The 27,642-nt window shown below is 44.2% G+C and overlaps 1 protein-coding gene across 16 annotated transcripts in view; it reads right to left on the reverse strand.

The window, feature by feature from the left end:
• The window catches only part of foxp2 (forkhead box P2), a 95,150-nt gene that overhangs the window by 21,036 nt on the left and 46,472 nt on the right, over positions 1-27,642 (reverse strand). For 11 of the 16 annotated variants that reach the window (XM_045219076.1, XM_045219078.1, XM_045219082.1 and 8 more), the window contains 4 exons: positions 16,307-16,396; positions 3,392-3,529; positions 2,436-2,495; positions 1,915-2,004 (listed from right to left, as the gene is read on the reverse strand). In XM_045219076.1, coding sequence (XP_045075011.1) covers positions 1,915-2,004; positions 2,436-2,495; positions 3,392-3,529; positions 16,307-16,396 — 378 coding nt within the window. The remainder of the gene's footprint in view (positions 1-1,914; positions 2,005-2,435; positions 2,496-3,391; positions 3,530-16,306; positions 16,397-27,642) is intronic. The other 5 variants (XM_045219081.1, XM_045219080.1, XM_045219083.1 and 2 more) reach the window with 1 other exon arrangement.

Genomic DNA, 27,642 nt, shown 5'->3' on the forward strand with positions numbered 1-27,642 from the left:
ACTGGGCTGATAGACTGACTGCACTCTCCCCTCCAGACTGCTATGAGATGAGTCTTCTGAATGATATTAAGCCCTGGGTAATCCCTTCCCCCAACAGCTGATAGTTAATTGTCTTGCATTTGCTGATGGTCTATTACAGCTTATGGGGCCGAGGGGAACTCGCTGGGAGATTCACAGCAACTGAGCCCACCAGCGTTACCCTCCCTCCTTCCCTCCCTCCCCCCACCCTCCCAAACCTGTTTACTGCTGGGCCAGCCAGACAGCCGATTGCGTAAGCCCGAGCGAAACAACAACATCAACAACAACAACAAAAAACTACTGCCAAAGCAACCACAGAAAAACAAGCTGGAGGGGAAGGGAAAAAAGCCCTGACTTTTGTGGCTTAATCATAACAGTACTATTCCACAGGCAAAAACACAACTATAAATCAGAACTATAAGCTGATGTTATTGCAGATGTCGATCAGACAGCTAACTGTGTATTACCATGATATAATCCGTTTCTATAACAGTAAACATGCCAAGAACTGAGCATCACTTCATTACCAGTTTAATGGTACTTCTTTTTCACAGCTAAACATTTTTAGTCCTCAGTGGGCTGTGGATGATGATCTCTAGTGGTCTATTAGGAAACATGGGAGGTACTGGAGCTATCGTACAACAGGCTCTGTTAGCTCTACATCTCTCTCTCCTCTCTTTTTCCTCCACTATCTTTCTAATATCAGATTCCATTGCAAAAAAAATTTACATTCACTCAAGGAAAGGCCTGTTATTATAGGAGAGTCTAGAATAAATGTTGTTGTTTTTTGGCCAAGAATAACAAAACCAAGGCGGCCATCGAGTTGTGGAGAGACACTCATGAGGATATATGTGGAGGCAGTCACACTTCACAGAGAGACAAGCTGCATTGGAAGACCCTTTCCTTTCTAGCCTGGGGGGTGAGGTGTGGGGTCAGACAAAACTTGTGATGCGCTCACTGGAAAACAGACTGCATAATGGAGCAAGTCATGTGGATTGGACCCGCCGTCTCAGGAGAAATAAGGGAGCAATTTCTATTCTATATTTGATGGCGACGGAAGGCTGAAAATTCTATTCACAAATCCAAACAGAAACAAAGCCTCCGGGAGGTCAGTAGCAGCTTCCTGTAGGGTCTGCATAATGGGCCGCTTGAAGAGACAGAGAGAGAGAGATGGAGGGAGGGAGGGGGGAGGGGATAGAGAGAGAGGTGTCTGGGAAAAGGTGTCTGCGATACCTTTTTCCTGATCAATTTAACTGCTTCCCCATGTTTTGTTTAGATTTGGCCCCGGCACAGCGCGCGGCGTGCTACGATGTTCGGCTCCTGTGACAGACTGCGAGCCTCGCCCAGTAGACTGGCGGGCTGTCAGTGTGATTTATGAGCGCGACACACTCTAACTTTTCTGCTGCTCGCCGCTCGGCCCAAAACCCACAGAAGCAGTTCATTAATCAGCAGACCCTGTGACTCGGTCCTCTCTCTCTCTCGGCTCAAACTGGGCTTTTTAGCTTTTTAACATCACGTCCCCACATTTACATGTTTTAGAAGGAGGGAGAGAAAACCCCAGTAATTTCTCCCCAAGTCTCCCCCAGTGGCAGATAACAAGTGTCAGTGCTTTGTCCATCAAACACACACTCAGGCACATACAGCACACACCACGTAACACTGGGAGAACCATTAGCTAACATTAGAGAACATTGGCTTTGGATTAGTTAGCTTGGTCTGTGGAATCCCAGAAATATGGGGAAGGTTTCCCCAAACCACAGCTGCTAACCTGAAGACTGAACTGAGTGAGACAGCCAGAAAGACATAATCTAGACTTCTTCCCTGCTTGTTTTGCATGTCCGCCCATTCCCTCCCACTCCCACTGTCAGGCCATTACGGGTCTAAACAGATACCCACCTCTTTTGCTTGCTTTCCAGGGTGCTGCTGTTGTAAAAGCTGTAGGTGGAGCTGCTCCTGCTGTTTCTTATAAAACTCCTGCAGATGTTGCTGGGAGGGGAAGAGAAAGAGAGATGATAAAAACATTGCAGGTAACCTAGGAGAATGTCCATATTATCTTCTGGCTATGTGAATAGACATTGGCAAATGCTTCTTTGCTCTTGGTTTCATTGGTATGGTGTGTGACGTTTTGGGCAGTGGAAAGCCTAGATTTACTGAGACAGAGTATATTGACCATATGGTATAATACTGTAGCAATGTGTTTGTAAAGTTAATAAGAAATCTGTTTCCATACTAGAGCAGCATAAATAGCATTGGCCAAGGTTCTGACGTGTTGTAATTCATTTTGTTTGTCGTTGTTTTTCTTTTTTTTGGTTGAAAATGAGGTGACACGACAACACCGACACATGTTGGTTACGTATAACACATCATTGAAGTGCCATAAATAATCGTATTCATTTTCTAGCAGGGGGGACACATACTGTAGTCTCGCTCTCCCTCCATGTCTTCTCCATATGGACTTTAAATGGCCTCGCACAGTACTGGAGGGGGCACAATTAATCATATTAACTAGTATACAGTTTTTGGTCTAATGTCTTGACAGGCACTGAAATGCTTTAAAGTGAATACAGCACACTCAAAGGACCAGATTCATCACTCTAAAAGTAATGTGTTTAGCACACATCACACATAACATCCACTGTCTGCTGTCTATGCTACTCTCAGTGACTCCTGAAGATAGAGGAGGTACAGTAGGGTCTTATAAAGAATATACAATTGCAATCAGTCTATAGCCTGCATGGGACATCTTCCTGAAACTTTATTAATTCATAAATTCCACTAAAGAGGGTAGTTAATTAAACAATAGTTCCCTACTTAAGGCTTTCCTCACTGCAGTCTATCTATGAAATAATGATGAAATTACAAGTCAACTCCTTCCATACATGACTCAGCCTGTCTCACTTCCTGTATTGACTCCATCCCCTCTTTCATTGACTTCCTCATAACTACAGTAACTATGTCTTTATCCTGACAGCTTTTACCTTTCCTGAGGGCTCCCAGGAAATAGACCCTCGGCGGAATACAGGTAATTGGTTGTGACGTGGTCAAGTGCGTCACTTCTAGTCTCTCTCTTTTATAACTGTGTCAAGGGCGCAGCGGGCGTGGATGTACTGTACATTATGTGTGGTGTGTATACAGTGCAACACAGGCAGTGTGTGTGTGTGTGTGTGTGTGTGTGTGTGTGTGTGTGTGTGCGGTTCACTGGGTGCAGGCATTATGTGACCATATGCATGTAACTGTGTGTTTATGACTATGTAACTATGTCTGTGTGTGTCTGGGTGAATGTCTCTCGGTGTGTATTTGATTGTGTGGATGTGTGTGTGTTATTACGCATGTCTCTCTGTGTGTATCTACTAGGTGTGTATCTGTTAGGTACCTGCTGCAGCATGACGGCCTGCTGCTGTTGTAGCAGGGCCTGGAGCTGCTGAGGGGATAGGACCTGCTGCTGAAGGATCTGCTGCATCTGCTGGGGGGTGATCACCTGGGGACTCATCATGGCCACCGACACCGGCACCTGGAGGGAAGTGTGTGTGGGGGGGTGGAGGAGAGAGAGAGAGAAGGGGGAGCAACAGAGGTAGAGAGAGACAGAGACAGAGAGAAAGAGAGAGAAAGAGAGAGGGAGGAAAGGACAGAGACAGAGAGAGAGAGCGAGAGAGAGAGAGCGAGAGCGAGAGAGAGAGAGAGAGAGAGAGAGATAGAGAGAGAGAAAGAGAGAGGGAGGGAGGAAAGGACAGAAGAGAGAGAGAGAGAGAGAGAGAGAGAGAGAGAGAATGCGTCAGGTCTGGCTGGCCTCAGAGCCCACTGGGAGCATGGTCATTGGGGACCAAAAGGTAGAGGAAGCATGTCTCCCGTCACCCTTGTGCTGTGGCACTCAGTGCTGAAGGATGGATGGGTGCTGTGCCTTTGTGTTTCCTTGCCTTATTTTTGACAGTCTGCCCGCTGGGAGAAGAGAGGGATTTAAATAGACGTATACCCTAATTAGCTGAACCCTTGAACCGCCTTAGGCATGCCTATCAGTGGCGGCCATTGTGAAACAGCAGGAAAATGCACAACTCCAAAGTTGATTAAAATAACACAGTTGAAGTGGACACTTGGTATGCACAATCAGCATGCAAGCACCCAGACAGAGCCTGAGGTTGGAGATCACTCAGAAAGAGCCTTGGAGAGACAGCGAGAGAGAGATTCTTAGAGAAACTTGCTCTGAGAGGAAAAGAGAGATTGGGGCTAGTAGACAATTCTGTTTATAGAGTGGAATTAACAGCTGCCTTTCTACAGAGCACAAAAGTTCTTCAATTTCTTCATTCTCACGAAAAGCAGCTAGAAACGCATTTCTTTCTCCCGATTGACGTGTCATTTTGAAAAAATGTATGTCATTTTTTAGGTGATAAGAATCATTCAATTACTAGCTGCTGTCAAAGCTGCTAGAGAAAACTTCACCAAAACAAAACAAAGATAGATATTTCTCAGCCAAAGTCTTATAAGACAGTAGATAGTGACCTTCTAACACAACAGATCAATAACAAAGCAAGAAAGATTCAACTTTTCATTGCTTCTCACTTTGAATGCCTGCATGAGCACATAGCAACAGGGGAATGTAGCTCTAATGTTTATATCACTTTTCATTCAATTCTTGTCTGGTACGTTTCTTTTACAATGACTGAAATGAAAAGAAACGCTGGGATGAGTTTGTTTACTCTGCTACGCTGCTGTGAAGTTTGGAACAAAAACTAAAAACTGCTGAACGAAGGACTTTGAAACTCTCTCTAGAGTCATTCACTTTCACCTGTTGGACACATGGTTTAATCTGAAAGTGTTATTTGACTGCAAGGGCTTTAGGCATTTTAATATTATATTACACATCAAACCATTACAGATGCAGAATAGTCTACAAAATAGTATCTTATGCTAAGATAGGATTGATTAAATCTCTTGCAGGCATCTTTAAAGAATAGGACTATACTGAATCTGTTAGTATGTGGTTGTGGCCATTCCATAGCCCCCGGTTAATTGCGACATCGTTTAGCACATAGTCGTTATGACAGTATACTACAACGGCATGACAAAAAGGGCCAATAAGACCCTTGTGCCCCCTAACGTCTAACGCTGCTGTCTAATCAAGCTGCTTGATTACTTTCCATACATCTCTCCCTGTATCCCCCTCCCCTCCATCCCCCCATATCTCAGGCCTTGACACGTCCTTGTTTTGCTCTTCTCTCCCCTCCTCAGCCCAGGTTCCCCTCTTTGATTAGCTGAGACATTTGCATGGTCACTACACATTTTTCATTTTAGAAGTCATTATGCATTAGCGCTCCTGATCGCCCAGCTTGACTAATCCTGATGAACTGAAAATCACAGCTGAAGGTCAAACTCCATCCCCAGCCCCATCCTCCTCCTCCCCACTGCACCGCCACATTCATATTCAAACAAATCCTAGCCTGCCACAATTGTTCATTAGGGTCTTAGAGAGAGTGTGTGTGTGTGTTGGCGTGTGTGTGGGCGTGAGTGCATGCATGAAGGCTGTTGTGGTATAGCAGTAGCCTCACTCTCTTCTGCACTTCGTTAAGGAGACACAAAACAAAGAGGCCGAACAAAGCATCAAAAGTCACAAATTAAACATCTGCATGTAACTACAGTGCCTTGCAAAAGTATTCATCCCCCTTGGCATTTTTCCTATTTTGTTGCATTACAACCTGTAATTGAAATGGGGTTTTTATTTGGATTTCATGTAATGGACATACACAAAATAGTCCAAAATGGTGAAGTGAAATGAAAAAATCTTTAAAAATATCAAAAATATAAATAACGTAAAAGTGGTGCGTGCATATGTATTCACCCCCTTAGCTATGAAGCCCCTAAATAAGATCTGGTGCAACCAATTACCGTCAGAAGTCACATAATTAGTTAAATAAAGTGCAATCTAAGTGTCAAAAATATTAATTTTCACAAAGTCTGGTGCCTCAGTTTTTATGATGGCAATTTGCATATACTCCAGAATGTTATGAAGAGTGATCAGATGAATTGCAATTAATTGCAAAGTCCCTCTTTGCCATGAAAATGAACTTAATCCCCAAAAAACATTTCCACTGCATTTCAGCCCTGCCACAAAAGGACCAGCTGACATCATGTCAGTGATTCTCTCGTTAACACAGGTGAGAGTGTTGACGAGGACAAGGCTGGAGATCACGCTGTCATGCTGATTGAGTTAGAATAACAGACTGGAAGCTTTAAAAGGAGGGTGGTGCTTGAAATCATTGTTCTTCCTCTGTTAACCATGGTTACCTGCAAGGAAACACGTGCCGTCATCATTGCTTTGCACAAAAAGGGCTTCACAGGCAAGGTTATTGCTGCTAGTAAGATTGCACCTAAATCAACCATTTATCGGATCATCAAGAACTTCAAGGAGAGAGGTTCAATTGTTGTGAAGAAGGCTTCAGGGCGCCCAAGAAAGTCCAGCAAGTGCCAGGACTGTCTCCTAACGTTGATTCAGCTGCGGGATCGGGGCACCACCAGTGCAGAGCTTGCTCAGGAATGGCAGCAGGCAGTTGTGAGTGCATCTGCACGCACAGTGAGGTGAAGACTTTTGGAGGATGGCCTGGTGTCAAGAAGGGCATCGAGGAAGTCACTTCTCTCCAGGAAAAACATCAGGGACAGACTGATATTCTGCAAAAGGTACAGGGATTGGACTGCTGAGGACTGGGGTAAAGTCATTTTCTCTGATGAATCCCCTTTCCGATTGTTTGGGGCATCCGGAAAAAAGCTTGTCCGGAGAAGACAAGGTGAGCGCTACCATCAGTCCTGTGTCATGCCAACAGTAAAGCATCCTGAGACCATTCATGTGTGGGGTTGCTTCTCAGCCAAGGGAGTGGGCTCACTCACAATTTTGCCTAAGAACACAGCCATGAATAAAGAATGGTACCAACACATCCTCCGAGAGCAACTTCTCCCAACCATCCAAGAACAGTTTGGTGATGAACAATGCCTTTTCCAGCATGATGGAGCACCTTGCCATAAGGCAAAAGTGATAACTAAGTGACAAAACATCGACATTTTGGGTCCATGGCCAGGAAACTACCCAGACCTTAATCCCATTGAGAATTTGTGGTCAATCCTCAAGAGGCGGGTGGACAAACAAAAACCCACAAATTCTGACAAACTCTAAGCATTGATTATGCAAGAATGGGCTGCAATCGGTCAGGATGTGGCCCAGAAGTTAATTGACAGCATGCCAGGGCGGATTGCAGAGGTCTTGAAAAAGAATATTGACTCTTTGCATAAACTTAATGTAATTGTCAATAAAAGCCTTTGACACTTATGGAATGCTTGTAATTATACTTCAGTATACCATAGTAACATCTGACAAAAATATCTAAAAACACTGAAGCAGCAAACTTTGTGAAGACCAATACTTGTTTCATTCTCAAAACTTTTGACCACGACTGTACACCTGTTCTGAAAGGCCCCAGAGTCTGCAACACCACTAAGCAAGGGGCACTACCAAGCAAGCGGCACCATGAAGACCAAGGAGCTCTCCAAACAGGTCAGGGACAAAGTTGTGGAGAAGTACAGACCAGGCTTGGGTTATAAAAAAATATCAGAAACTTTGAACATCCCACGGAGCACCATTCAATTAAACAACAACAAACCTGCCAAGAGAGGGCCGCCCACCAAATCTCACGGACCAGGCAAGGCGGGCATTAATCAGAGAGGCAACAAAGAGACCAAAGATAACCCTGAAGGAGCTGCAAAGCTCCACAGTAGAGATTGGAGTATATGTCCATAGGACCACTTTAAGCCATACACTCCACAGAGCTGGGCTTTACAGAAGAGTGGCCAGAAAAAAGCCATTGCTTTGGCAAACACGTTTGGTGTTTGCCAAAAGGCATGTGGGAGACTCCCCAAACATATGGAAGAAGGTACTCTGGTCAGATGAGACTAAAATTGAGCTTTTTGGCCATCAAGGAAAACGCTATGTCTGGCGCAAACCCAACAACTCTCATCACCCCGAGAACACCATCCCCACAGTGAAGCATGGTGGTGGCAGCATCATGCTGTGGGGATGTTTTTCATCAGCAGGGACTGGGAAACTGGTCAGAATTGAAGGAATGATGGACGGCGCTAAATACAGGGAAATCCTTGAGGGAAACCTGTTTCAGTGTTCCAGAGATTTGAGACTGGGACGGAGGTTCACCTTCCAGCAGGACAATGACCCTAAGCATACTGCTAAAGCAACACTCGAGTGGTTTAAGGGGAAACATTTAAATGTCTTGGAATGGCCTAGTCAAAGCCCAGACCTCAATCCAATTGAGAATCTGTGGTATGACTTAAAGATTGCTGTACACCAGCGGAACCCATCCAACTTGAAGGAGCTGGAGCAGTTTTGCCTTGAAAAATTGGCAAAAATCCCAGTGGCTAGATGTGCCAAGCTTTTAGAGCCATACCCCAAGAGACTTGCAGCTGTAATTGCTGCAAAAGGTGGCTCTACAAAGTATATACTTTTTTTTTGGGGGGTGAATAGTTATGCACGCTCAAGTTTCACAACAAAAAACATTTTGGATCTTCAAAGTGGTAGGCATGTTGTGTAAATCAAATGATACAAACCCCCCAAAAATCAATTTTAATTCCAGGTTGTAAGGCAACAAAATAGGACAAATGCCAAGGGGGGTGTATACTTTTGCAAGCCACTGTAAATGCACTGTGCTTACAGCTTCAGTGTTATTAAACCTTAAGATACATCTGTGACTTGCAATTACCCTGGGGTCCACCCCGTTCAATTGTTGTGGACAGGATGACAATGCTTTCATTAAAACGCATTAATTGGCTGCTTGAATGAGGATCCTGCTGTTAATGTGGTTGACAAAAGGGGAAGATGGTGTGAGTCTGGGTTTTTAAATGTAAACATGTAAATAGTGAAAAGACAAACAAAACCATATAATGAATCACTACACCACTAAACATTAACAGCCCAGTTGTACAGGATGAGGATAATACTGTATCTGAACAACAAGCCAGGAAAAAATTCATACATCCTGACAAGGGATATAAGGGGATTCAAAACCGAAAATAGAAAAACAGGCAACAAATGAAGTCAAGGAAGTGGCTTTCCCGCTTTCCTTAGCTTTTTAGCTGATAATCATCTTCATTTCATCGCTCTTCCCTAAACAAAAAGAGAGGCAGGCGAGGCGGAGCAGAGAAAGGCCCCGGCCCTCAGTTCATTGTTGAAGCCCCAGCACAATGCTAATTCCAGGCATTTAACTGCATGCTTTTCTGCTTGACGTATCAGAGCCTCCAAGATGAAAGACGATAAGTAATTGCTCTCCTGGTTCTTATTCTTCACTGACAACCCAGAAATTTAATTTTACACACGTTCATTTACATTTTCGAGTATATGACATGATAATTGCCGGAATATAACACCTCCATTCCGCAGGATACTGCAGCCCGGGCGCTTGATTGACAAGAGCAGTGAATTGAAAGGAACAGAGACTGAATTGCTTCTCCTCAAAATGATTTTGCCACGAAGGGACAAAATTAATGAGCATTTACAGGGACCGTCGCATCATAAACACGGGCAGACAATGAACGGTCCTCTCACACACAGGATCACACAACCACCATGATATCCAACAACGCTAGGTTAGCTAGCTAGCTCCTCTGTCATCCAAAGGAACCGCATTACCAATCTATTATGACAAAAAAAACTTTATGGGATTTCTTAAATCACTAGAAAATTAGCTACAGTTGAGGTTGGTCACTGGGGAGGTCGGTAATAACAGAAATGGATGGTTCTAATTTTTTGTTCTAATGTGCAAATTGTTCCCAAATGGGCATGTTCCCAAATTATCCTACTCCAAATCCACCAAAGTAACACATCATATAATTGGTATGTGGGTTAACATGATTCTAAACAAAACAATACACAGCATGGCAATCAAAGCAGGCTTGACCGCTCTCTGTTCGCTCCCTATTTGTGTATTTCCTTTGCCTTAAGAAAGCCGAGGAAGGAATATAGGGAAAGACGATGACGATCAACTTGAACTTTGGAGGCCATGTGGTTTGCTGCTTAGCTCCAAAGTCTGAGTGCAGAACTAAGGACCTTTAAATTGGATCCTGATGAGAAAACATCGGCCGCCCCTCACAAGAACAAGCACATCATTAAGGTGCTCTCTCTCGCTCGTCACACTCCGAGCTAGAGAACGAACAAGCCTCTTCACGGCTGCAAAAGGTCAACTTCTTCTCCGGAGAGAAGTGATCAGGTACCTCTAGACTCCGCCAAGGCAGCAGTTGCGGGTTATTTCCGGTGAGAGGCCTCGTATTTTGTTTGATTTGACTGAGAATTGTGCGATTAAAAACACACCGCCGCTCGGTGGCTCTCTGCATCGAACCGGACCAATGGACAGGATTAATGCATCTTCAGCGATTATACCCACTTCGACTTATCTTTACGACAATGGATTTACGACCAAATCAAATTACACTAAAGGCCGTAGAAGGAGATATCCCACAGTATCAGAGTTAAACTTAAACAATTAAGGGGTGAAAAAAAGGAATTTCTCTCAATTTCTGTAGAATTCACCTAGCGGTAATAAGTGGGGGAAGTTCCCGATTAGATGTGGGACTGAGGCATAAACAGGACCGGAGATGGGATGGTGAATGGAGTGAATAACGTTAGGGCCACTTCAGCACTAGCTGAACGGTCTCAGAGCTGCCACAGATACTGTTAAGATAAATAAAATGAGAAATGGAGGGGCGTAAGGTGGTAATTACTTGAGCTGCTTGGCAGAGACAAGCTTCAGTGTTAATTAAGGTGTTAGACCCGTTTTAGCCCAGAGAAGAGAGAGGGATAGAGAGAGGAGCGAGAGAGATAGAGGATGGAATTCCTCCAGTGTCCCCCACTAATTCATCTCAATCCCGGGCTCCCCAGGGGCTGTGGGCCCCAAACTACAGACTCCCTCTGAGCTGCTGAACTTCTGACCCCTCCAGTCCCTTTCAGCTGACACTGCTCATTTACTAACCAATTACTGCCAATGGTGGCCAGGCTCTTATTGATAGGGGGCTACTTCACGGCCAGACCACCAAGGCTCCCTCCCAGACCACCAAGGCTCCCTCCCAGGCCACCAAGGCTCCCTCCCAGGCCACCAAGGCTCCCTCCCAGGCCACCAAGGCTCCCTCCCAGGCCACCAAGGCTCTCTCCCAGGCCACCAAGGCTCCCTCCCAGGCCACCAAGGCTCCCTCCCAGGCCACCAAGGCTCCCACCCTGCAAGCTTTGCTAACTTTTCAGAACTTCTCAGAGCAGAGGGCATAGTGTAATACATAGTGTAATGGCTCTTGCTCTTGTTCACACACACACACACACACAACACACACACACACACACACACACACACTTCGGATTAGGAGATCAACACTCCAGATTGTCAGGACCAGAGCTAAGTAGATTAGAAAATGTTTTCCCAAATCACCACAGTATGCGACATGCAATCTATCAAAACATAAAGACACCTGTCCTCTAATAAAAGAGTTAGGGGGTTATGGTAGGCTCAGTGGTCTTTCAAAACATATCTATCTCTGTGTAGATAATCCTGATTCCCTTTTCATTGATAAAGCTGAGGACATGTACTGTGTACCGGTAATATGTCACTACAACAGTGTCTATAATAGTGTTTATAGCCTCCAGTGGCTAGTTGAGTGGAGCAGACACACTGTATTATCACACTAGCACTCTGTGCTGTCTTTCCCAATTGATATTTCCTAACGGGTCTCCTAGCAGGTATCTTGGTGTGTGCCGTAGTAGCTGGTACTCTTGGAGGGAACAGGTACTACAGAGACCACTGGATCAGCCGCTTCATCAAATGACACGCGCTAAATTACAAGTGCTTCAAGCAGCTCAGTGAATTATAGTTCATCACTTAGAACTTGCTTCCAACCACCAGGGCTGCTACACGTATCAGATCTGCCAGTTAGTATCCAATTAACACCCGGGCCAGAATAATCAGATTGCATGTGTAAGGGTATGGTATAACTCGCTTATTGCTTCCATGCATCTTCTGTCAGAAGGTACATTTGTTGCTGCTACATCAAAGGTCTGGGGATGTGGCACTTTCTTCATGTATTTCTACTCTGCTGCCGCTTGCCTTGGGGTTATATAGAACCTCCTCTGTCCTTGCAATTTAGCAATCTTGTCCTGTAGGTGTGTGTAACTAACACAGATGGGGAGAAAAGAGAATAAAATCTTGTTTTCTTGTTACAAAAGCATGCAGTCACCGAGGGTGTTTGAGTAAAAATGTGCTGACACTTCTTTCTCCTCCTTCTCCAAGAGTCAACAGAAGGTTTCTTCATGAATAATAACAAAATGTTTTTCAGAGGTTATAATTTTTTTCTCCTATTTTGAGATCCTACCACTACCAGGAGGAATGCAGAGCAGATAGATTTTAATAAATGTAAATGTGAAATTCCATCCTCCATCCTTAATCTACGTTTCCTACCTTGTCCTCCAATGTCTCTGTAGCCTTTTCTCAGTGTTCTGCGTTCCAGATGGGGGACTATAGTCAGATGAATGTTAAGGAAAGTGGCGTAGGGATATTTTACTGTGATGAGATGTATGGTGCTGACCTTTAAAGCAGTGACACCCTCAGGATGGCCCAGTGCCCACAGTCTGATTGGGAGACAGATCTGGAGTCACTAAACCACTAAAAAAGGCAAGAACCAACATCATATCTATAATACAGCTCCTCTCATCCAGTAACCAACCAACAGCCAACCTGGAACAGTCAGTCATTTTACATGGTTCAGAGTTAAACCACTGTACTGTATGTTCATTCCAGGTGGATTTGGTGGCATGATACTTGGTGTCATTACTGTTAAATTGCCTTAAAAACATGATATAGTGTTGGTTGACGCGCGCCATAAAAACATTGTCTAAAAGAGAAACTGCTTTCTAAACACCTGTCATGGCTCAGGTTTTGCATGGCTGATGGTTAACCATTAACTACTAGAGAGTCAGGGAAAGTCAACGAGGAGGGGCTAGGGAGTCTACTATGTCTTCTATGCTAATCGAGCTGAGGGGCAAATCCAATTTTAACCTCTGGCACTGATCTTTTGTCTGGGGTTGCACAATGTGAAGAGGCATGGAGGGTCTAGCTAGCTCCTCCACCACGGGGTGTCTTTGACACACAGAGTGAAGACCTCCTTTGTTCATCTACAGCTCTGTGCGATCACCTCGTTAATGCCCCTCTCACACCGAGTGTGTGTGTTGGGCAACCCTTTCCAACGGTCTTCAGAGGACATCTACGGGATGTATCCTAACGCCATGGCAGCCCCTCACTCACCGACACGTACACGCTGATCCAGCCCAGATACAGCTGTTTACTCAAGCCTTCCCCGAACACCTAACGTGCCTCCCACACGGCGCAGCGTCATCGTTATTCAACACACACGTTATACATGTGTCACTGTGCCAGGCTTTGTGGTGTACCCAGTGTGTTAAATGCACGTACATCACAGGTAAATTGCTAAAGCAGCCAGGGCCTAGCCCACATCAAGGCAGGAGGGAATCAGCCTCAGACAATAGAAAACAAACAAACTAACAAGGGCCTCATTGATGGCGTCTGACAACTTGAGATGGTGATTTGGTTTGGGAGAACAATTGTCAGATTGCAAAGGCCTCAGTAATCCTCCCTTCCCTATTCGTCATCTCGCACGTCTCTTTATTTGTATTCGAAATGTCAGTGTATAAATGCGTTCGGGGAGATAGATATTGCCACAGTGAGAGGGAGAGTATAGCAGTAGAACAGAGACGAGAGGGTGTTGTGTGCCTTGGGAAATCCTTGTAAGCAGCATGGCGAAGGCGAGGGGATTTACTGGGAGAAATAGGTGTTTATTGAGTGCTCCCATGGGCTTACTGGGTAATGATAGACCTGTCACATTACGCAAATGTGGAAAAGCAGCTTGTGCCGAGCGTCAACACCGCGATGAACCTTTGGATAGAATTAGTCAGGCGAGAGCCTTTAGCCGTTAATACAAGTAATTAAAATTGCAAGCTGATGCATTTATATGCTTGTGTACTAAATAATCTACAGTGTATCGTCTTCCCTGCTCTTAAATAGTGAAAAACGCTGGGATTTATCAGTGACTTAGAACCGTATAAGCAGTAAGCAGGCCTGTCACACTAATATTAATCCATTCCATGTTTCTAGCTGCTTTAATAAGACAAGGCGATCAATTCTCTGATACCTGCAGAGGAACACATGCAGCTAGTGACTCAATCAAAACAGGTACTATTGAAGCATGGGAGATATGGAGCTTTTCCGGCCTTGTAATCCAGGTAAATAAAGCTAGATTGTTGGGTAAACTCAATTGGAAGGTCGGCGATACCGTTCCGTAACATTTGACAGTGTCATTACAAATCTCTTGGGTGATGTGGGCCCTGAATAGTTACATTATTGAGTACAGTATACATACTGTACTATTTATTGTGCATTTTAAAAGATAAAAGATAAAATATTAACAATAGAAAGACAAGTCAAAATGGTGGATTCAGAAATAAAATCATACAACTAAAGCAATAACCAAAGCAACCCAGTGGTGTTGAGTTGCTATACACCTGAATACCATGGGCTAGCCTACTATCTCTCTACAAAGACTTTCAGTCTGGACATTAAAACAAAGAGGTGAAGATGTTAATAAAGGATGGATCAACAGATGGATTAACTAGAGTCACTACACGTTGCTCACACGGCCCCCGATTCATATTGATTCATATCGCTAACATGAGGAGAGGATGGGAGTAAGCAAATGTAAATATTCAATATTTACCATTCTCTGCTGTTATTAGAGCCAGTGGATCGGTCATGGACCAGCTGCTAGTGCTATCACAGAGACTTACCCCCATCCAATACTATTCCCCACTCCTCACAAGTATTGCACAAGTACAGCAATTTGCAGATCACTTACTGGGTTGTGAAACCCATTGTTTTCTGTATGCAGTATACCCAACTGGTAAAATGCTATGGACCTAACAATACTTTATAGAAATAGAGAATAGAGCGCTTTTGTTTGATAAACAATTAATATCTTAAAACTGCCAGTAATGCACATTTCTTTGCACGAAACACAAAATAAAAATTATCCATATATGAATATGCCTGATAATATTAAAATTTCTCGACACAGACACATTTCCACGATTTGAATTATTTAAATGAAAAAGAAAGTGTGACGACGGGCGGCATGTTGCTTGAACCTTATCTTTTCGCCACCATGTAATGAGGTACACAGGGGTGTGACTCCAATTGAAGGTGTTGCCATTGTTAGGCTCTGTGAAAAATATTAACGATGAGGTTAATGCCAATTTTCCCCATCTCTCATTAAATGCACAGGGGTAGTAATGAGGTAAACCAGTGCTCCTTGATAGCACTTATCAGCTGAGTGGAGGGCACACACTCTCACACTTCAATTTTAACCCCCCCAAAAAACGAAAACTTGAGAAGCAGTCGCAGATGTCAAGGGGCTTACATAATTGTGAAGCTAGCAAAGCAAATAACTGTCTTATTATTGACTAAATGAGCAGAAGGATAGATCCTGTGTGACTGTGGATGGAGAGAAGGAATAAACAGGAATAAACAAGGGAATAAGAGGAGGAGTGAAGGAAGAAAGGAGCAGATGATGCAGTGCGACTGTGACCTTTATCCAAATCACTGACAACAGAAATAGACAGTAGCTATGAATCAATAAGGCAAATGAGCGTTGAGGAGTTCAAATGACAGCTAGTTAAAATGACTTGCCTTTAACAACCACTGGATTCAATATGACATATTGTGCAAATAAGTCACGTCTTGATCTGGTGGCATTGCAATACTATGGATCAATTGTAGAAAAGTGTTGAGATCATTGATGTTGCACTTCCTCCTTCTTCTACTTGCAAACATTGTTGTTTTTCATTCCATACAAGAACCTATATCTTAACATAAAGAAAACATACTTCATAATACTTTATCATCTTTAACCCCCACCCTAATTCTATAACATCTGATGAAAGATAGGAAATAAGACAATGTGTGGAGACTTGACTACCGAAAGTTGGAAAAACAGAGGCTGACAAAGATCGATTTGTTTTTTTGTGTATGAAACCGCTTGCTTTGCTTTGAGGACAGGCTGTCCCAGGTTTGCGAATTCCAATGACAGGTTCCAGAATTGCATTGCCAAATCAAACACACTTGTGGAGCAGAGGAAATCTTCTTTCCGAGACAGCATGTATTATGGATGGATTTAAGAGATTAGTGACCATGCTGCTCACCTGCAGCGGACGCTGTTTGTCGTTGTTCTTTGGAGATTTCAGGCCACTGCCTGGCTGTTGTAAGAGTAATTGCCTCGCTGCTTGTAGGGCCTGGAGAGAGAGAGAGGGATAGGGAGAGAAAGAACAGGGGGAGAGAGAGCAGGGAGAGAGAGAGGGGGTAGTGAGAAAGGAGGAGAGAAAGAGAGGGGGGGAGAAAAACAGAAGAGAGAGACAAAGAGAAAAAAGCCCAAAATTAGATTTCTTTGGGATGACAACCAACCAGAACATCTGAAAATATTAAGTAAAGCTATTAAACCATCCGAAATCTGTCAAGAAATGTTTTCGGCGACACTCTCTGACATGGCTTACAATATGCCAGATATCCATTTTTGTGATAATTCACACAGAGCCATGATCAAGGATAAATACAGTTTGTCTAAAGCACCCTTGAAGAGACGGTTGGAGAAAAAAATGCAAGGCGGAGCATCAGTAGAATTGACCTGTCTAGTGTGTGCTCAACTGAAATACCCACTTCTCTGCAAATTACTAGACCATTTGCATATTCATAATATCAATTTGAAGTAGAGGCAGGCGATGTGGAGTGTTCCTAGAAGCCGTAATTAAAGTTGACAAAATCAACATCAGATTACCTTTGGAGTGAATTAACTAGGAGGCCAGGTTTAACACTATGCATTAACGCTGCTTATGCGCATGAAGGGAGGGAGGGAGAGAGAGAGAGAGAGAGAGAGAGAGACAGAGAGACAGAGAGACAGAGAGACAGAGAGACAGAGAGACAGAGAGAGAGAAAAAAGCCCTTTCCCTGCCAGATGAAATTGGCTCACATGCTGTTTACATACGGCAGAAAGAATTATAAAATCACACTCTGGAAATGTTAAACATCTATCATCAACACCTTTCATGTATTTGCTAGACATGACTGATAGATATATAGACAGGCTTGATTTCCGAGACACTTTCAGGGTGAGATGAGAAGATAGAGAGCCCATAAAGTGTACTATGTGTCTGACAAGTGCAAAACTCATAGGTACAATGGCTACCTACTCCTCCCCTGCTTCAAGGCTACAACTGATGAAAGTCAATATGCCAGAAAGACCATTCAGAGCAGCTGGCAGCAGCATACTGTAGCATAAACATCCTCCCAAAAAAAACAGAAGCATTCAGTTAAAAACACAAAAACAACACAAGACCTTCACAGGTGTTTCTTTTTGAGTGAAGGAGAAGAAGAACAAGAAGAAGGGGAAAAAAAAACACCTCTCCTTCAGACGGAGAGTGACACTTCTTCCTCCCTGAGAATCATGGGGCCTTGTTTTATTTTCCTGGTGCTTGCCAGTATCCATGACAACAGCTGCTTTGACAGGATGTGCATATGGCACTGCACTGCCAGCTGGTGTGAACAATGTTTGAACTAGTACATTGAGATGCCGAGCAAACAGGGGGAAGAAGAGAGAGGGAGAGAGGGAGAGGGAGAGAGAGAGACGAGAGAGAGAGAGAGAGAGAGAGAGAGAGAGAGAGAGAGAGAGAGAGAGAGCAGAGAGAGAGAGAGAGAAAGAGAGAGAGGGAAGAGCCAGAGTGAGAGAAAGAGAAAGGGAGAGAGGGTTGCCACGTCTTAACCCTCTGGGACGGCAGCCATCCCCCTGATCAATTATGAAAAGACAGAGCAAGGGGGCTGGGGCTGGGGAGGGCTGGGGCTGCCACAGTCTGTCTGCTGGAGGCTCACAGGAGCCAGACGCTCTGAACCAAAGTAAACAAACACAATGCAGTGGCGCTGGGTTCTAACTTGCATTGATCCGTCTACCTCAGAAAGACGAGCCTCAGCTGAAACCCACCAGTGTAGTGAGCCATGGCCTTCAACTTCACAAGACATTCAGAGACAGAAGGGGAGGGAGAAAACATCTACCAGGGCTGGCGGTACTCTACTCTACCTCTGTTACTGTCTGTCAGTCTTTCTACGCTTTGTTTGTGTTTTCAGAATGAGGAGAAATGATGTTTGCGTTTGTGTGAAAACAAAACAACTTTCCCGGCTTTGAGACTTCCAAGCAATCAGTGCAGTATTAAAATGTGGCCCCAATGAATCTAGTTTTGACAGTGAATTGGGCTACTTTCCGAAACCCACTCGAGTGCCGCACAGATGCCTGATTCACAATACAGCGCCAAACAGAACCATCCCGAGTGGCTTGGCTTGGTTTGCCCCTATAGTGTGAATCAGGCATTAGCTACGAGGAGGAAGGCTAGTTAAATGGCTGATGGACACAGCACAACAATTGGCAGCAGGAGGAAATGTTTCTCTGTTCTTGGAATCAATACTGACTGTTTTCTGCTGAACTGTAGAAAACAAAGACTAGAAAGTCACTCAATACAACACAAGGGTCAGAAGTAAAGAGGAGGAGAACAGGACAGGGAATGAGCCATTTTAATGGTGTTTCTGATATCGGCCCTGACAGCGTTGCGACTGGGAGTGTACAGCTCAACTCTATTCAAGCTTATTAGAGGAGAACTCTGGTCACAATCTATAATTGTACTTTTTCACTCACTCCGTATCAACATAGCCCCGCTTTCTGAAGCAGCGCGGGAGTTTGTGATGCCTTAAACGGACAGAAACTTCATAGGTGTAGCCGAGGTTACGTTTCCTTTACTGTCAGTATTTTTGAATAATCAGTCATTACTGGGGAAAGTAGCCATTCATTTTCACCCTCCATATAGACTTGGCCTAACTCCACACACACAGAGCTCTCTCCCTGACTATACAAAGCAGACATGCCAAGAAAAGTCATCAAAAGTTTTTGCTGAAGAGCCGCACGGTGCGCAGACAAAACATACAGAGCTGTCCGCCTATTTAACCTGGGTTGCTATGCACGGAAAATGACATCTCCTGTCTGTTAATGCACACATTGTATAAACAGAACAATGTCACACATTCTTGAGACGGCTGTAAGGGGCCTGCGAAAGAGCTCCAGCTCTAACATAAATAACAAGGCACTCAGAACGGCATATTTGATGTTGATATCCATCGCTGAGGATAGAAGACAAAAAATGTTTTACACACACACACACACACAAAAGGCTACGGATCCACCGACTGTGGACGCAGGGATCCTTACGAAAATAAGATTCAGCCCAAATGGATGTGGTGTAATTGGTTTCAGATAGCCAGGTCAGGAGAAATGAATTCAGGCAACTATTATGCGAAACAGAGGGAGAAATAAGAATGTTTACACAGGCACTCCCCCCTGCTACATTAATAGGCGTGCAGAGATCACTGCAGAGAGGAAAGAGACAGACTAAAGAAACATATGTCAGCCATACTCCCCCCCACCTCTCAGTCCACAGCCTGTGTTTAGACTTAATACAGAGAGGTAATAAGAAACACATCACAATGCACCTTTGTGAGGGGGGCATTCCAACATCTTAAACAAGCATGAAATACATTAGCGGCTCGCCATGACTGGCCACACCATTACAAATCTACAGATTGTTTATGGTTGCTGTGTGTTGGGTTAGGCCGAGGAGAAATAAGTCATCTGAAAGAATGCCACTCATTCCAATACGTATACTAGTGACTGTATGAAATAAACTCTGAAAATATAACTACGGTATAACAAAAGGAACCATGACATTGTATTTGGATTGGGTATGTCACTTCCTGAACTGCACAGGTGGTGGAAGTTCTAGTCATTAAAGAGTGTAGCGTACCTATATGATGCTATTCCTTAGTGTGTGTGTGTGTGTGTGTGTGTGTGTGTGTGTGTGTGTGTGTGTGTGTGTGTGTGTGTGTGTGTGTGTGTGTGTGTGAGTGAGTGTGTTAGCAGTAAGCACCAGCCTCTGAGCAGAGCAGAGCAGAGGTCTGCTGTTCAACAAGACTCTGTCATCCAGAACATCTCCAGGCTATTGACAGGGCAGACATGTCCGACCAGAGACCAGACCCTTCTCTCCTCTTACCCTCCCTTCACTGCCACCAGGAAACACAACGCTACCCGCCCGGAGAAAACCGACAGAGGAGGAGGAGAAAAAAAAGAAGAGTGCAACACTTTATTAAGCCAGAGGAGAGAGGGGAGTCGCATGCCATGGAAAACAAGGAACAAACAGTTTAAGCTGAACAAACAAACAGGGGCTGATTGGATTGTGGCCTGCTGGCGGTACGGCTGCAGGAGATAGCATAGGAGGACCTGACACTACACAGCAAAATATTTACACCACATTGTGATATGTAAGTGGATTCAGGATAGAACAGAGGCTTCATTGGAGGGGCTGGTGGGATGAAGAGGGGATAAAACATTCTACACAGTGTATGAATACAGAAGTGGATGGACTTTCATGAAAACAAGCAAAGTGTGACCTGGGATCATTGGAGCGATGGAATTGGAATCTTGTTGAAGTCTTTTACTGGATCAAACAGTAAAACAGACGCAATGACATCTGCATACAAAATCGTCCAATTAGTCTGACACAGGGCCAAAGCCTCTGTCTGGTTGTCTGGTGTATCCTCCTATTGATTCCCCTAACTGAAGTGACTTACTAGCAGGAGTAGAAAGATTCCTATCCCTTTCATAAAAGGTCATCCAGAACAGTAATGCACCAGTGGCTTCAACAATACCTGGCAGTAGTTCCTTATCAGCCCCAGCTCCACAAAGCCATCCCAACACAATACAGGGGGATTCGCCTGCACTCTGCTTGACTGGCTCCTCAGAAAAGAAACCATTACGGGAATATAACGGCACCTTTAGACTGGAGTTACAGAAAACAAGTGTAGCAGAGTCGGAGTACACAGAAGCATGGAGCGGAGAGTTTGACTAAGGCCCAACAAACAAGAGGTAAACAAAAGTCAGTGAGTTGGTGAATCAGCATCAGAGGGAGGGGAGAGAGAGTTCACACAAATAAATCATGCCATTCTCTCATACTGGAAAAAAACTGCTTGTTGTGGAATCAGAGGATAGTGCTTTTCTACAGTTGTTGTGGAGAGAGGGACACACACCCACACACACACACACACACACACACACACACACACACACACACACACACACACACTCCTGAGCAGTAGAGGAGAGGGAGAGGATGTGGGAGTAATGAGCATTTTTATGTATGACTCAATAAATCAACAGAGTCTGCAGCGGTGGAGGGAGCAAGGGAGAGAGGGAGAATCTGCTTCAGCCACAGGACGGAGAGGAGAGCTAACCAGCAGAACAATGGGCTTCTGTGTGCTGCTCTGCTCTGCTCTGCACCCTCTGTCTGGTGCCACGACTCACTACTAACAGAGCGAAAGTCTCTCTCTCTCTCTTTCTACGTCTGTTTCTCCCTCTCTCCCTCTTTCTACGTCTGTTTCTTCCTCTCTCTCTTTCTACGTCTGTTTCTTCCTCTCCCTCCCTCTCTATCTTTACCCCCCCATCTCTCACTCAGTGATTCTCTCTCTAAGAATTCCTCTAATTTTACTCACATCAATCTCACTATCAATTTCTTTCTTCTTTCGTCCTTTCTTTCTCTCTCTCTCCTCCTCCCTCTCTCTCCTTGTTTATTGATTCTCTAGATTACGAATCCCAGGACGAGGGATTGTAACACACAAACAATGGAAATTATTTTGGGGTATGCTTATTTGCCTTCCCCTTGCATCTATTTGGCCTGTGCCTGTAGACAATTATGCTTCCCCAGCCCCAGACTCAGGTGCTAATAACGAAGGACAAATAGAATCATATGTGTAAACTTCCCCCTCTGATGAAAATTTATATTAACTTTCTGCCACTGTAAACAGAGCCGGCATAGCTCAGCCCTCCCCAGTGAATTGGAAGATGAATTCAGTCATTGCTACCCCAGGAAGCTGTGCACTTATAGGGGACGGGGAACGGGGGGGCGGGGGAGAAAATATGGAATCCTGCTCCATTGTGTAACCTCACACTTATTTTTCCAGCTCGGGAGAGAGACAAAACATGGGTCTGCTCAGCCCATCAGTGGAGCGAGAGAGAGAGAGAGAGAGAGAGAGAGAGAGAGAGAGAGAGAGAGAGAGAGAGAGAGAGAGAGAGAGAAAGAGAGCTCTATTCTATCCATCCGCCCTGGCGGTTCACTGCAACCACAAACATTCATACACTTCCCACCACCTGCAGATACTGTCATGGTTACTCTGCGCAAATACAAGGAAATCTTGCCTATGGAGCGAGCATAATAGTTTACAGTTTGCCAGCAACCTGTGAGGTGAACTTATACACCACATAAAATACACTGCTGGGAGCAAGTTATAAAAACACCTACAAACCACCTTTATATTAGAAAAAGCATATATTCAATACTACTACCAGAATAATATTATTCATAATAATATATTATATTCCTAATACTCCTAATAATCACCATTATCACAATATTAATCCCATGCCGTATTCATCTTAAAGATCACATCAGAAACACTACTCCATGTCTCTCTAACTCGGACATTGTCTTGACGCATCTCTTCCCTGCTTGTTCCCTTATGAAATTCAATTTATCCCGCTTCTCTTCTGGTGGCTTTAGTAAAGCCTTTAACTGCAGTATATCACTTGGTTTAGATAAGGTGACTCACGGGCCATTCACAGCTCTTTTATCCGCTCGTCTTAGGGAAGTCTGCTACAGCCGAACAACTGAAAGCTACCACAATCTACTATGAAACAGAGAAGAGACTGCCTTTCACTTACACCTGAGGGAGGTGTGTGTGTGTGGAGAGAGTGTATGTGTGAGTGTGCGTGCGTGCGTGCGTAGCGAGTGTGTATATACAGTATAGGTGTTGGTGTGTGTGTGTACATGCATGCCTGTGTGTTTGTCTGCACCCCACCAATTCTTAACGGTCCAGGCACACACTTGATTCGCTTGATTTCCCCTTCCAAGTGATTATAATGCATCTCCTTTTCACAGTTCCAGATGGCTGAACGTCCCACAGTTGGAAGAATACCTACTATTAAATGTTGCATTAAAAGCATCTACAGTTCATTTAGAGCAGGGTCGACCAGTGGAAAAAGAAAACCACTCTGGAAAAGTGAGCTTGGAGGGCAATGGATTGTAGCTAAAACATGTGTGTTTCTGAGAGCTAGGGGAAGGTAGAATGAAGTTGTTTTCCACCATCAGTGTTCTGTTTGTGTCTGTCTTTATTGACAGGGAGCTATTAAGAGGCTCACACACGAGTTTTCTGACTACGGCACAGGAGAGCAGGGAACCTTTCAACAGCATCGACGGAAGATGATGTGTTTGTGCAGGATGTCAATACCAATACACATGCCTAAAATGATAAACACACACGCATGCACGCACACACACAAAAGTGCATGCACACGCATGCGGACACGCACGCACACCCACACGCACACACACACACACACACACACACACACACACACACACACTACACTGCCAAAAACCTTAATTCATGACTGTGAACAAAATCCTACTGAAATGAAAATATGAAATATGAGAGTGAAGCTTCACTACATCCAACTCATTATTACCAATGCCAAAAACAGGCCTGGGCCCATATCTGAATATTTTATTAACTATCCTTATTTGTGTGTTGTGTGTGTGTGCGTGCGTGTCCGCATGCGTGTGCATGCACTTTTGTGTGTGTGCGTGCATGCGTGTGTGTGTTTGTGTGTTGAATCTCACCCATTAACCCCCAGCATTACCAAATCACCTTGATGCACCCCTATTGCTTATCATTGCTTATCAACCAAAGTGGACTTAACCAGGAATCACATACGGTCTATGAATGACAAGAGCATCTTGCATTGGCCTTAGGTAGACTGAGGCCTTGCCTCTTCATTTCCACAGAAATTGAGCTTTTAGATAACTGAGATAATCAGCTACAGTGTGCTTTGCTTTAGCAAGATGATCACACCCCCTTGGAGGCTCTCATGCTGCAGGTCAATAGAGTGCGTCTGGCCCTGGCTGGGGCTCAGGTTGTGTGGTAACTGTTACCTCCAGGGTCGATTAAATGCCACTCTGACCTTAGTTGTAAATTACTTAACCTTAATGACTGCATGGCTAACCCAAGAGCCATTGGGCTGAGTGTCGAGCTAGGCTAGTACTGTGCATGGGCTGGAATAGAGAGCGGACACAGCAGTTGTTTGGGCTAGGCTGTTTCTCATGTTTGTATCCAATTCAACTGGCAGTGCAAAGAGGAATAAAGCAGTCCTAAATTTGATTAATCTAGCTTTCCTGACACTACCAACAATGGCGGCACAAACAACAAGGAAAAAATTTATAAGACAACACTCTGTACTGATTCTCTCAGCACAACTTCACCTACTGTAGGTGACCAGAAAGTAGTTGTTTTCTGTTTGATAACCTGGGTCCTGGGTTGTCATTAACCTCTATGGGAAGAGCCTCCAGCCCATCCAAGATGCCAGGGTGATGGATCTCCGGGTCCCAATCTCAATGAACGCCCGGTTCCACCAAAGATCACTGAAGTTAATGGCCACTACATCTAGCCGTGGAGGGCCAATGCATCTCCGTCAACTGTTTCCCTACTTATGGAGTTACGCTTTCAACACCTCCTTCTCTTCACATACGATCCCCACCACTCTATCTCATCCAGTTGTCTTGTGAATATTCCAATTACTCCGTGTGTCTGACCTTTAAGTGAGCTGCGATAGATACAGTTATCTTCTCCTCTCTGACACGCCACGTTTATCAATCAGTGTCTTGCCTGCCTGCCTGCGGTGGCGGGAGGCTGGAAAGTGGAGGGAGGCTGGGAGGGAGTGAGGAGGAGAGGAGCTATGTCTCTGGAGGCGATATCACCACACCGCTCTGAATACAGGAGAGTTGTGCATGGCTAAGGTGGGAAATGAGAGGAGCACCAGCCCCATTGATAAAGACGTACACACACACACACACACACACACACACACCAGTGAACACATCTGCAGGCATAGACACAAACAGTCACAGATGGTCACACACAAACACACACATGCATGCAAGCATTAACATGCACGCATGCACACACACACACACACAGTGGTGGAAAAAACAACATGAAATATACAGTGGGGGAAAAAGGATTTAGTCAGCCACCAATTGTGCAAGTTCTCCCACTTAAAAAGATGAGAGAGGCCTGTAATTTTCATCATAGGTACACGTCAACTATGACAGACAAAATGAGGAAAAGAAATCCAGAAAATCACATCGTAGGATTTTTTATGAATTTATTTGCAAATTATGGTGGAAAAAAAGTATTTGGTCAATAACAAAAGTTTCTCAATACTTTGTTATATACCCTTTGTTGGCAATGACACAGGTCAAACGTTTTCTGTAAGTCTTCACAAGGTTTTCACACACTGTTGCTGGTATTTTGGCCCATTCCTCCATGCAGATCTCCTCTAGAGCAGTGATGTTTTGGGGCTGTCGCTGGGCAACACGGACTTTCTATGGGGTTGAGATCTGGAGACTGGCTAGGCCACTCCAGGACCTTGAAATGCTTCTTACGAAGCCACTCCTTCGTTGCCCGGGCGGTGTGTTTGGGATCATTGTCATGCTGAAAGACCCAGCCACGTTTCATCTTCAATGCCCTTGCTGATGGAAGGAGGTTTTCACTCAAAATCTCACGATACATGGCCCCATTCATTCTTTCCTTTACACGGATCAGTCGTCCTGGTCCCTTTGCAGAAAAACAGCCCCAAAGCATGATGTTTCCATCCCCATGCTTCACAGTAGGTATGGTGTTCTTTGGATGCAACTCAGATTTCTCTGTCCTCCAAACACGACGAGTTGAGTTTTTACCAAAAAGTTCTATTTTGGTTTCATCTGACCATATGACATTCTCCCAATCCTCTTCTGGATCATCCAAATGCACTCTAGCAAACTTCAGACGGGCCTGGACATTGACTGGCTTAAGCAGGGGGACACGTCTGGCACTGCAGGATTTGAGTCCCTGGCGGCGTAGTGTGTTACTGATGGTAGGCTTTGTTACTTTGGTCCCAGCTCTCTGCAGGTCATTCACTAGGTCCCCCCGTGTGGTTCTGGGATTTTTGCTCACCGTTCTTGTGATCATTTTGACCCCACGGGGTGAGATCTTGCGTGGAGCCCCAGATCGAGGGAGATTATCAGTGGTCTTGTATGTCTTCCATTTCCTAATAATTGCTCCCACAGTTGATTTCTTCAAACCAACCTGCTTACCTATTGCAGATTTAGTCTTCCCAGCCTGGTGCAGGTCTACAATTTTGTTTCTGGTGTCCTTTGACAGCTCTTTGGTCTTGGCCATAGTGGAGTTTGGAGTGTGACTGTTTGAGGTTGTGGACAGGTGTTACAGGTCTGTGAGAGCCAGAAATCTTGCTTGTTTGTAGGTGACCAAATACTTATTTTCCACCATAATTTGCAAATAAAATCATTAAAAATCCTACAATGTGATTTTCTGGATTTGTTTTCTCAATTTGTCTGTCATAGTTGACGTGTACCTATGATGAAAATTACAGGCCTCTCTCATCTTTTTAAGTGGGAGAACTTGCACAATTGTTGGCTGAATAAATACTTTTTTTCCCCACTGTATTTGTTTCAGACCACTACCTGGCTGACTACACCTTTGCTTCCATAAACAAAGCCCTTTTTCACCGGCATCCTATAACACGCTTATAAGAATAACCTCCTAGCGTGAAAAAAGTCATACATCTTTAGTTTCATTCTTCTCCTCCCCTTTCCAAAGGGCTAATCTACATCTTTCATTGAATCAAGAATGGAAATTCAGAAGAAATGCTTCTTTTTCAATTTCATGCTGAAGTAGCTCAAGTTAGTGGATGTAATTTCTCCTAACAAGAAAATGTATCACTGTGTCGCTCACTTAGTCTGTCCATGTGAGAAGCGGGGGCTTTCTGCATTTTCAATTTTTTTAGGCTTTGATAAATGTGCCAAAAGCATGATCACTCTCTCCACAGCACTCCACACAAGGCCGGCACAATTACACTGGTTATTAAAAAAACCTCTGACTTGAATCTACATCAAAAAGAAATGACAGATCATTTATAGTGAAGGAAGGAGCTACTGCATAGAAATATAAAAGGGGAGGGGGGATGATGTCATACTGTAAGAGTCTGAGTCCTCAACATTGGTCAGATTATCATATATTGTATATCATTGATGTTATTGAACCTATAATGCAGTTAAAGTTCATAAACGAAAGTGATAAACATGCTGTAATGTTGAAGTCTGAAATATAGGAAATCAACTGTGAAATTATGTGGATGATAAAAACTTGTACCAAAGAAGCAATATTTCTGCACTCTAACAACATTGACAAAAGCCCATGGTTGACAAACGAAAGAAACTCGTTTGAGGTAAAAATTTGACATTTGTGCAAATTACGATTATCATTTTTAAAGGGAATTGGATGATGA

Source organism: Coregonus clupeaformis, unplaced genomic scaffold, assembly GCF_020615455.1.
Source record: "Coregonus clupeaformis isolate EN_2021a unplaced genomic scaffold, ASM2061545v1 scaf2031, whole genome shotgun sequence".
Classification (NCBI taxonomy): Eukaryota; Metazoa; Chordata; class Actinopteri; order Salmoniformes; family Salmonidae; genus Coregonus; species Coregonus clupeaformis.